At 48.9% G+C, this 12,189-nt stretch overlaps 1 protein-coding gene across 5 annotated transcripts in view; it reads right to left on the minus strand.

Moving 5' to 3' along the window:
* The window catches only part of NRF1 (nuclear respiratory factor 1), an 82,984-nt gene that overhangs the window by 54,561 nt on the left and 16,234 nt on the right, over positions 1-12,189 (minus strand). For 4 of the 5 annotated variants that reach the window (XM_081927143.1, XM_081927145.1, XM_081927147.1 and 1 more), the window contains exons 2-3: positions 6,546-6,780; positions 3,431-3,545 (exon numbers count right to left, since the gene is read on the minus strand). In XM_081927143.1, the coding sequence (XP_081783269.1) occupies positions 3,431-3,545; positions 6,546-6,768 (338 nt within the window). In that variant the 5' untranslated portion in view covers positions 6,769-6,780. The remainder of the gene's footprint in view (positions 1-3,430; positions 3,546-6,545; positions 6,781-12,189) is intronic. The other variant, XM_081927144.1, reaches the window with a different exon arrangement.

Here is a 12,189-nt window from a genome sequence, read left to right on the forward strand (position 1 = left end):
CTAAGCTGAATGCCAAGGCTTTTCTTGCTGTGCTCATCTCACTCTTCGGCAGTGGTTTTACCCAAAGCCATTTTCAGGAAAGTGGCAGGGTGAGGAAAGATCTTACAGACTGAGCTTTTCTCCTGGGCCCCAATTTGGAAGGTTCTGGCTGTGTGCCACGTTTTACAGCATCCCTGAAGGCAAACTCAAGGATATGCGAGGCTGAGAGGAGGACGCCAGAGGCACTAAGAGCAAAACAGTCCGGCCTCTTTTGTGAAGGCCTGACTCTGCAATCCCATTTTGCATGCACTTCCAGACAGGCCTTTTGGGAAGAGGCCTATGCAGGGGCAGAAGAAGGGGGTGCAGTGGGGGCGGGCCGTCCCAGGTGTCACCACTGAGGGGGGTGACAAATTGCCGGGCGGCACTCACTGTAGGGCCTGCAGTGCACCCGAGCCACGCATCTCTTCTGTGAGAGACACAGTGGCTTGAGAACGCGAAGGCTCTGCGCTGCCCAAATGGTCCTCCTGCTGCCTCCCCCCCAGCTGTAGGGCAGCTGAGTGGGAGGAGGCAGGAAGACACTGGAGGCCCCACGGTGAGCCCCGCACCTATGGGCACGCCACCCCAGGCACCCAAGCGGCTTCCTCTGCCACTGGGCCTATGGCACATGAGCAGATTGTTGTTGTTTAGTCGTTTAGTCGTGTCCAACTCTTCCTGACCCCCTGGACCAGAGCACACCAGGCACTTCTGTCTTCCACTGCCTCCCGCAGTTTCGTCAAACTCATGCTGGAAGCTTCGAGGACACCATCCCACCATCTAGTCCTCCGTCGTCCCCTTCTCCTTGTGCCCCCCCATCTTTCCCAACATCAGGGTCTTTTCCAGGGAGTCTTCTCTTCTCATGAGGTGGCCAAAGTTTTGGAGCCTCAGCTTCACAATCTGTCCTTCCAGTGAGCACTCAGGGCTGATTTCCTTCAGAATGGAGAGGTCTGATCTTCTTGCAGTCCATGGGACCCCTAAGAGTCTCCTCCAGCACCAGAATTCAAAAGCATCCATTCTTTGGCAATCAGCCTTCTTTATGGTCCAGCTCTCACTTCCATACATCACTACTGGGAAAACCATAGCTTGAACTATACGGACCTTTGTCGGCAAGGTGATGTCTCTGCTTTTTAAGATGCTGTCTAGGTTTATCATTGCTTTTCTCCCAAGAAGCAGGCGTCTTTTAATTTCGTGACTGCTGTCATGGGCCGATAGATGCCAGGAAATTAAATGCTAAGGTCAACATGGGGTGAACGAAGCAAGTCACAGTGGCTCCGTTTGCACATAACACAAAGCCAATTCAAGGCTTATCATGAATGTGCAGACTCCCAGAGAGGAAATGGCAGCTGCTTTACTCGTCCTCTGGTCCTGCTGGTGATGTGCTCCTCTGAGCTATGCCATGGTTTGGATTAGCATGTTGCACACATAGAATCATAGAGTTGGAAGAGACCCCAAGGGCCATCGAGTCCAACCCCCTGCCAAGCAGGAAACACCACCAGAGCACTCCTGACATATGGTTGTCAAGCCTCTGCTTAAAGACCTCCAAAGGAGGAGACTCCACCACACTCCTTGGCAGCAAATTCCACTGTCAAACAGCTCTTACTGTCAGGAAGTTCTTCCTAATGTTTAGGTGGAATCTTCTTTCTTGTAGTTTGGATCCATTGCTCCGTGTCCGCTTCTCTGGAGCAGCAGAAAACAACCTTTCTCCCTCCTCTATGTGACATCCTTTGATATATTTGAACATGGCTATCATATCACCCCTTAACCTCCTCTTCTCCAGGCTAAATATGCCCAGCTCCCTCAGCCGTTCCTCATAAGGCATCGTTTCCAGGCCTTTGACCATTTTGGTTGCCCTCCTCTGGACACCTTCCAGTTTGTCAGTGTCCTTCTTGAACTGTGGTGCCCAGAACTGGACACAGTACTCCAGGTGAGGTCTGACCAGAGCAGAATACAGTGGCACTATTACTTCCCTTGATCTAGATGCTATACTCCAGGCTTGTGCTTTGTCTGCTACAGACAAGTGGCAAGTCACGGGACAAACCTTGGCTATAGCATGTGGTTTACCTGGAGATGACTACTCTAATAATAATACTACTAATAATAACAATAATAATAACAACAACATTTATTTATACCCTGCCCTCCCCAGCCAAGACCAGGCTTAGGGCGGCTAACACCCGATATAAAGACAAATTGATGGAAATACAACGTAAAAACAAGATTAAAATACAACATTAAAATACAGCCTTTCGGGAACCTGTGCCCCCCCCCGATGTTCAACAAACCCAGCTGCCATCAGACACCCCCCCCCCAGCATAGCCAATGGTCAGGGGAGTGGGTGGGAATTATTGTCCAGCAAAATCTGGAGGGACACAGGCTCCCCATCCATGGCTCTATAGGTATGGAGAAGAAGGACGTACGAGGGGGTCACTCATTCGTCAATTTGGCCCAGATGGTGACCCTGGAGGTTCCAGGACTTTATACTGCTGGTGGAGGCGGGAGGGAGGGAGAAATCATACCTTTCGTCCTGAAACCTGGAGACTGAAATATGGCTGTGGGGCCATTGATTCCCAACTCTCTACACCGCTGGAATCACAGGTAGGTGGAGGGAAGTGCAAGGATACTTCCAAGACTAAATTCTCCTGGGAAACAGGACTTCAGAGAACCGATCCCATGCCTCTACCTGCTGCAAGCCTGGCCAAACTGCTACTGAAGGAAACTACGAGACTCTTCCGCTGTATACTGAGGCTATTTGTCCCTGGCTGGTTGCCATCCTTTTAAGTCATGAGGAGTTGGGTCTTGTCAAGCGCTGGACCCTGAGCACCTGATATACAGTGGTGCCTCGCAAGACGAAATTAATCCGTTCCATGAGGCTCTCCGTATAGCGGTTTTTTCGTCTTGCGAAGCAAGCCCATTGACAGCTTAGCGGATTAGCGCCTTTTAGCGATCAGCTGTTAAGCGGCTTATCAGCGGATCAGCTGATAAGCGGCTTAGGAAAAGGGGGGAAGGGGGGGGAAACCACAGGAACTCGCAAGATATTTTCGTCTTGCGAAGCAAGCCCATAGGGAAATTCGTTTTGCGAAGCGCCTCCAAAACGGAAAAGCCTTTCGTCTAGCGGGTTTTCCGTCTTGCGAGGCGTTCGTCTTGTGGGGCACCACTGTACACAAAAGAGATCTCTTCTTCAAGACAGCATAGAGTGAAACTATGGGATTCACTCCCACAAGGGGGCATAGATGACCACTGACTTGGACTACCTAGGGCCACATTGTTCACTTGGTTAGTGCATGAGACTCTTCTCTTGGGTAGCAGGGCCGACAAAGACCCCTCTCTGCCCCCAAACCTTGGAGAACTACTCCCAGTTGGAGGAGACAATGCCGGGCCAGTGTAAGGAAGGCTTTCTGCGTTCAGACGCTCTTACCGTAACAAACGCGTCTGCTGCCTCTTGCGGATCGACGGGTTGGACTCAAAGACGTGAGGACGTTTCCTTTTCTTGCCTGTCGCCACGGCGGCAGCAGCGGCCATTCCCACAGGGCCTGCGGACGAGAGATGGGTTTTGAATATTCGGGGGGCCACAGGCCATAAATGCTACAGCAAGCTACTGGTGAGATGCCACAGAATATCTGAGAGCTTAAGAAAAGCGGAACAAATCCACGGACATTTATGACATAGTTATGCACTGGTAACTTCAAGGTTGGATTGCTGCTGTGCGTCCTAAGGTACCAACATATAAGACCCCGTACAATTTCTCCTTCAAAGGCATCAGAAGTCTGCTCCACAATAACTCAGAGCAAGGGCTTTCAGTGTCGTTTGTTCAGGGAAACAGGATCACTGCTGAGATATGACAGGCGCCCTCATCTGTGTTTTCCAAAAACAACTGGAGAGTCTTTCGTATCGTTTCTAAAACTATATTTAGTTGGATTTTTGTATTGTTTTCAAAACTACCGTATTTTTCGCCCTATAGGGCGCACTGGCCCATAGGGCGCACCTAGGTTTTTTTTTGGGGGGGGGAGGAAATAAAGGGGGGGGAAATTCCCCCAGGCGCGGGGGGCTGCTATCCGCAAGCCTTGGGAGCCCGGCGGGAAGTCGCACTGGGCTCCCAAGGCTTGCAGATAGCTTCCTGAAGCCTGGAGAGCGAGAGGGGTCGGTGCGCACCGACCCCTCTCGCTCTCCAGGCTTCAGCGAAAGCCTGCATCCGCCCCATAGGATGCACACACATTTCCCCTTCATTTTTTGGAGGGGAAAAAGTGCGTCCTATAGGGCGAAAAAGATGGTATTTTTTAGCTGTGCTTATGGTATATTTGCAAATTGCCTCACGTGAAAGGCAATTCGTAAGTTACTTAAACGATGATGATGATGTATTTGTTGGTCTTTAAAGTTGGCTGCAACTTTAAGAACTGTAACTTTATAAATATGTGATTGAGCTTGCTTTTCCCTCCTCCCTCCCACTCCTTTTTCCTAACATGTCGTGCTCTTTTAGGTTGTGAATGTGAAGGTGGGAGCTGTCTTATAGCTAATTTCCGTAAGCCACTCTGAGAACCCTTTTGGCTAAAGAGTGGAGGATAAATTCTGCAAATAAATAAACAAACAGTACCATTAGACTAATACAACTACCGTTCCGGATATAATTTCAATAGCAATTATTTCACGCAGTATCTTTCTCCATGCATATGTTTCCAAAATCACCCTACAGGTTATTATTCATCGTAAACAGGATGGATTTAGAACCCTAACTTGAAGTTAGAACCCTATCACGAAGATATCAGATGAGAAAGAAACATTGTCAGTTGCAATTGCTGTACTGCCCTCTGCTGGTTGCAGCTTCACAGTAGAAAATCTGGCTTGAGGACGTGAGTAAAATGTCCCCAAAAATGCAGATGAGGGGGAAAAGGTTTCCCGTTCCGGGGACTGGTTTTTAAAGACAAGATTCCAGGGAAGTTCTGACAGCAAGGTATGGACCAGTCAAATCATGAAAGTGTGTGTGCCTGCATTAGTCCTTTGCTCAAATGTATGATTGTTTTGAAATAAATTGCATTGCTCCTTCTTAATCCCTCACTAATCAGACCTTCTGAAGGGAGGGGTAAAGAGATCTTTTGCTCAGTTTAACATGCTGTTTAGTCTATATACTACGAGAGAATTCGTCCTCTATATGCAGATCCTTCTCTAGTCAAAAGGCATCATGCGATACAATAGGATAATCTTTATTGCCATTGTCCCATACAGAACAACGAAACTGAAAAAATCTACATCAGACATTCAAAACCCCACAAGCCCGCTATCCCAGCCTGGTTAGCCTCTAAAAACTCTGATACCCCATAATTAAATGCAATATACTCCCATAGAGACTACCTTACACTGTGTTTAAAACCAAAATCGCATTTGGGTAGAAACTGTTTCTCAGGCAGCTGGTCCTAGTCTTTATAACCCTGTACCTTCTTCCAGAGGGACGCGGGTGGTGCTATGAGTTAAACCACAGAGCCTAGGGCCGTTTACCTTCCCGCCAGAGTGGTACCTATTTATCTACTTGCACTTGGACATGCTTTCGAACTGCTAGGTTGGCAGCAGCAGGGACCAAACAACGGGAGCTCACCCCGTCGCGGGGATTCGAACCACCAACCTTCTGATCGGCAAGCCCTAGGCTCTGTGGTTTAACCCACAGCACCAACCGCGTCCCTTAAAATAGCTAGATGCACTTAAATTGCCCAAACTGTTCAGTTGACCCTTGTGAAAAATCAACCCCAATAGAAAAAGCCCTTTTGCATCAGTCTCTTCCACCAGGTGCCAAAAGTGAAGCTCGCACCCAGGGATACATAAATAGATTGTGGGTGGTTATCAGAACATAATCCATCTATCGAAAAGTGAAGTGGGGAAGAGTATTTTCTAAGGGTGCAGCGCTCTTTGTGAATCAAGAGGGTGGTTTTTTTTTGCTTTTCATGCGTGTTATGTGACCGGCAAGTGAACCCCACTGACGTCTTCTCAGAGTTTGGAGAATTTACATCCTGAAATATTAACATGGCCACATCCTTTGACCTTGAAAGGGGCCCAAGGAAATACTTCGGTGCTCAGTACAGTGGTACCTCTGGTTGCGAACGGGATCCGTTCCAGAGGCCAGTTCGCAACATGAAAGGAACGCAACCCGCAGCGGCGGGTCTGCACACACACGGGTTGTGATTCGCCGCTTCTGCACACGACATCATTTTGCGCGTCTGTGCATGTGCGGGCGGCAAAACCCAGAAGTAATCCTTTCTGGTACTTCCGGTTCACTGCAGGACGTAACCTGAAGCGGACGTGACATGAGGTATGAATGTATGAGTATTTTCTTCCACCAAAATAAAAAAACCTTATGGGTATCAATTCTAACATTTGTGGATCTCCTAAGAACTTCAGGGATCCACCTTGGTCACCTGTGGCCAACTCTGCACTGCGCAGTCAAGTCTTGATGCGAAACAGAGGAAGCCCCTTTAGGGCACATGGGGAAGAAATGCTATGCCCATGGGGCAAGCGAGGGAAAACAGGAAAGGGCGCCAGCAATGTACCTGCAGCAGCCAGATGGGCTGTCACCTCATCGGTAGCCGTGGAGTTGAGAATGTCGGAGTCGTCGTAGGAAGTGTCCTCGGGAGAAGACGGCGAGTCTTCATCTGCGCTGAGCATGCTGTGCTCCGTGTACGTGGCCACATGGACCTGCTGCACCTGTTGGGCCACTGCGTGGGCCTCAATGGTGGCCATGTGCTCCGTCTGCGTCACCGTGTGTTCCTCCATCGGTAGCTACTGCTAGAGGAAAGGAGATACAGGAGGGGAGAGAAATCAGGTGGAGGAATAATAATAATAATTATTATTTATACCCCGCCCATCTGGCTGGGTTTCCCCAGCCACACTGGGCGGCTTCCAACAGAACACCAAAATACAATAACCTATTAAACATTAAAAGCTTCCCTAAACAGGGCTGCCTTCAGATGTCTTCTGAAAGTCTGGTAGTTGTTGTTCTCTTTGACATCTGCTGGGAGGGCGTTCCACAGGGCAGGCGCCACCACTGAGAAGGCCCTCTGCCAGGTTCCTTGTAACGTGGCTTCTTGAGGGAGGGAACCGCCAGAAGGCCCTGGAAGCTGGACCTCAGTGTCCAGGCCAAACGATGGGGGTGGAGACGCTCCTTCAGGTCTACTGGACCGAGGCCGTTTAGGGCTTTAAAGGTCAGCACCAACACTTTGAATTGTGCTCGGAAACGTACTGGGAGCCAATGGAGGTCTTTCAAAACCAGTGTTATGTGGTCTCGGTGGCCGCTCCCAGTCACCAGTCTAGCTGCCGCATTCTGCATTAGTTGTAGTTTCCGGGTCAACTACAAAGGCAGCCCCACGTAGAGCGCATTGCAGTAGTCCAAGCGAGAGATAACCAGAGCATGCACCACTCTGGCAAGACAGTCCGCTCGCAGATAGGGTCTCAGCCTGCGTACCAGATGGAGCTGGTAGACAGCTGCCCTGGGCACAGAACTGACCCGCGCATCCATGTACAGCTGTCAGTCCAGAATGACTCCCAGGCTGCGCACTTGGTCCTTCAGGGGCACAGTTACCCCATTCAGGACCAGGGAGTCCTCCACACCTGCCCGCCTCCTGTACCCCCAAAACAGTACTTCTGTCTTGTCAGGATTCAACCTCAATCTGTTAGACGCCATCCATCCTCCAACCAGAGGAGGTTTGTTCTTGGTATGAGCTTTCGTGTGCATACAGAAGTGTGCATGCACATGAAAGCTCATACCAAGAACAAACTTGCTTGGTCTCTAAGGTGCTACTGGAGAATATTTTTTTATTCTTTATATATATTCTATTCTATTCATAGAATTGTAGACTTGGAAGGGACCCTTGCAATGAAGGAATCTCAACTAAAGCATCCATGACAGAGGGCCATCTAACCTCCAAGGAAGGAGAGTCCACAACCTCCCGAAGGAGAATGTAAACAATAATAATAATAATAATAATAATAATAATATATTTATACCTCGCCCATCTGGCTGGGCTTCCCCAGCCACTCTGGGCAGCTTTCAACAAAATATTAAAATACTGTAATGCATCAAACATTAAAAGCTTCCCTAAACAGGGCTGCCTTCAGATGTCTTCTAAAAGTCTTGTAGTTCTTTTTCTCTCCGACATCTGACAAGAGGGCATTCCACAGGGCGGGGGCCACCATCGAGAAGGCCCTCTGCCTGGTTCCCTGTAACTTGGCTTCTTGCAGGGAGGGAACCGCCAGAAGGACCTCGGAGCTGGACCTCAGTGTCCAGGCAGAACGATGGGGGTGGAGACGCTCCTTCAGATACACTGGATTTATACTGTAATTAAAAGACAAGAAACGGCTCCTCTTTCAGACACCAGAGCAACCCCTCTTCAGGGGCGTAACCTAAAACCCGAAGTTAAAACGGCACTGTAACTTAAAATCCTAAAGAACAGGATGACGGTCTCATTCAGTATTCATGCGTTTCCTTTCCCAAGCAGTCAGGTTTCATGTTCTACATGTGGTGTGAAGGTCGCTAATGTACCTTAAAGCATTGGGTTGTGCCCTGCTTATTCACCGTTATAACAGAGGCAGTGTGGCTCATCAGATGTACAAACCAGGTGTGCTCCTTCAGGGGCAATCTGTTGGGGACTGAATGTTGGCAGTGAGTTAGGCCAGAGCCAAGTGGACCACTTCACTTTCTCTACCATCCGCCCCACCGTAGTGCCAGGAGAAGGAAAATCAGTCTCGCCAGAGGTCTGAACTAATAACTGCTTGCAGAGGACATCCCCGTTCCTCCCATCGCTTTATTAATGTAAGAACATAAGAAAAGCATGCTGGATCAGGCCAGCGACCAGTCATGCCCAAAATCCTGTTCTCACAGCGGCCAACCAGATCCCTGTGGGAAACCCACAAGCAGGATTCAAGCGCAAGAGCAACTCTTCCCCTCCTGTGATTTCTTGCAGCCGATATTTGGAATCATTGCTGCCTCCCAACTTTGGAAGCAGAGCAGAGCCTTAATAGCTAGTAGCCACTGGAGTCATCTCCTCCATTCATTTGTCTAATCCTCTTTTAAAACTGTCCAAGTCAGTCGCCATGACTGTCTCTTGTGGGAGGGAGTTCCATAGTTCAACTATCTGCAGCGTGAAGAAATGCCTTCCTTTTTTTCTGTCCTGAACCAACACTCAGCTTCGTTGGATATCCACAAGTTCAGAGTGGTGCATGCTCTAGTTATCTCTCACTTGGACTACTGCAATGCGCTCTACGTGGGGCTACCTTTGAAGGTGACCCGAAAACTACAACTAATCCAGAATGCAGCTGCTAGACTATTGACTGGGAGTGGCCACCGAGACCACATAACACCGGTCTTGAAAGACCTACATTGGCTCCCAGTACGTTTCCAAGCACAATTCAAAGTGTTGGTGCTGACCTTTAAAGCCCTAAACGGCCTCGGTCCAGTATATCTGAAGGTTACAGGGAACCAGGCAGAGGGCCTTCTCGGTAGTGGCGCCCTCCCTGTGGAACGCCCTCCCAGCAGATGTCAAAGAGAACAACTACCACCAGACTTTTAGAAGACATCCTCTTTAGGGAAGCTTTTAATGTTTAATAGGTTATTGTATTTTGGTGTTCTTTTGGAAGCCACCCAGAGTGGCTGGGGAAACCCACCCAGATGGGCAGGGTATAAATAATTAATTAATAAATAATAATAATGTATTGCAAGAGAGGGAGAAAGACTTCTCTGCATTCTCTATGCCAGGCTTCCTCAAACTCGGCCCTCCAGATGTTTTGAGACTACAATTCCCATCATCCCTGACCACTGGTCCTGCTAGCTAGGGATCATGGGAGTTGTAGGCCAAAAGCATCTGGAGGACTGAGTTTGAGGAAGCCTGCTCTGTGCCATAGCACAATTTTTATGAATTTCTATCATGTCCACCCTTTCTTCATGGAGGAAGTAGTCTATCTCCTTGATCATTTTCGGTTACCCTTTTCTGAACCTTCTGCAACACTGCAATGTCCTTTTTAAGTTGTGGCTATTGGAACTATACACGATATTCCAACTGCAGTTGCCCAATAGGTTTGTATTATGGCATTATAATACTGACAGTTTTTATTTTCAGTCCCTTTCCTAATGATCCCTAGCAACAGAAAGCAACCATAAACACAGAACGAGATTTCTAAGAATACTTCAGAATGGAGAGCAGATGTGGGGGTGGAATGGGAAATGGGCCTTTGTATCCTTTGTCTTGGTTCCGTGTCCGTTTTCTAAGATGCTGCTTTGCCAAGTTTTTTTTTATAATAAATATATGAAACACACACAAAACACTGCAGTTGCACTGTATAAAAAGAATCGCAGAACACTAAAAGCTAACAATCCATTTTCTTTGTCATAACAAAGGCTAATTAGCCTTCAGTCGCCAATTAGTACCAGCAAGTTTGGTAAGATTACTGATGGGGTTACATAACTAGAAGCTTATGTTACAGGGCTGTGTAGGTAGAAAATGCAGGTGCTAAAAATTACCTGTTCTTAAACTGATAAAATTTAGTGAAAACATAATGCGAAAATACAGCTTTTGTGTTCATCGAGCTGTGCGCAGAGCTTAAAATGCTTGAGAACCTAACATTGGGTGGACAATATGAGAGATGGGTGGGGCCATGCTCTGGTGTGGTCCAGAAAAACTTCAACCAAACCTGTGGGTTCCATCTGATGCTGATGGCAGACATCCCTTTGTGCAACTCTCCCCTCTCCTCTCCCCTGAAGCCCCTCTGCCCAACATCTTCTCCAGAAGTTTGGAGGATCTCCAGAAGTTTGGAGGACTTTCTGGAGCAGATTTTGAGGGTGCCCATGGAGAGGAAAGGGAAGCCCCTTGGTCAAGTAGAACTCCCCAGGCTCAGTGTCTGGATGCAACTCCATTTGTTTACCCAGACATTCGAGCAGAATTTGGGTTGTTCTGAAATACGGGTAAAGGTAAAAGGACCCCTGAACATTAGGTCCAGTCGTGACCGACTCTGGGGTTGCGACGCTCATCTCGCTCTACTGGCCGAGGGAGCCGTTGTACAGCTTCCGGGTCATGTGGCCAGCATTACTAAGCTGCTTCTGGCGAACCAAAGCAGCGCACGGAAACGCTGTTTACCTTCCTGCCGGAGTGGTACCTATTTATCTACTTGCACTTTGACGTGCTTTCGAACTGCTAGGTTGGCAGGAGCAGGGACTGAGCAATGGGAGCTCACCCCGTCGTGGGGATTCGAACTGCCGACCTTCTAATCGGCAAGTTCTAGGCTCTGTGATTTAACCCACAGCGCCACCCGCGTCCCTTCGAAATACGGGTACCATATCCTTTATTCCCCAAGAACTCTAGTGCTGGCGAAGGCGGGGGGGGGGGGCGTGTTCCAAGTCCTGCAGGCTTCAAACCCTTTTACAGCATTTTTCATCGCTTGGGTAGGGGAAGCAGACGACTGCTGCAGAGGCCTCAGACTCCACAGGTGCTGTGCATGTGCACATGAATGCTCAATCGAGGGAAGCTGGAGATGGTTCCTATGGAGGACTCTTGAAGGCCTCTGTGGAGCCATACAGTTCACTCTGTGGTGTGGAAAGGACAGGCGGATGTGCCTCTCCGAAAGCCAAAATCTCTAGATTTTGCACTGCATGATAAGTGAGTGAATTGGGCAATAACTGAGGCAAGGATTTGGGTTTGTCTAGCTATGGAGAGAGGCCAAAGAGTTCTGCTCTACTCACTGTGGCAGGCATCCTCCAAACAATTCAGTAAAGGTAAAGGTACCCCTGCCCGTACGGGCCAGTCTTGACAGACTCTAAGGTTGTGCGCTCATCTCACTCTAGAGGCCGGGAGCCAGCGCTGTCCGAAGACACTTCCAGGTCACATGGCCAGCATGCCGAAGCTGCTCTGGCGAACCGGCACCAGAGCAGTACACGGAAACGCCGTTTACCTTCCCGCTATAAAGCGGTACCTATTTATCTACTTGCACTTAGGGGTGCTTTCGAACTGCTAGGTGGGCAGGAGCTGGGACCGAACGACAGGAGCTCACTCCGCCTCGGGGATTCGAACCGCTGACCATGCGATCGGCAAATCCTAGGCGCTGAGGTTTTACCCACAATGCCACCTGCGTCCCTAAACAATTCAGTAACACCCCTTAAATTAAAGTTTTCAAGTTAATCAAGGAATCATAATGAGTCGGAAGGGACCA

This window comes from Podarcis melisellensis, assembly GCF_964234715.1.
Source record: "Podarcis melisellensis genome assembly, chromosome: 10".
NCBI lineage: Eukaryota > Metazoa > Chordata > Lepidosauria > Squamata > Lacertidae > Podarcis > Podarcis melisellensis.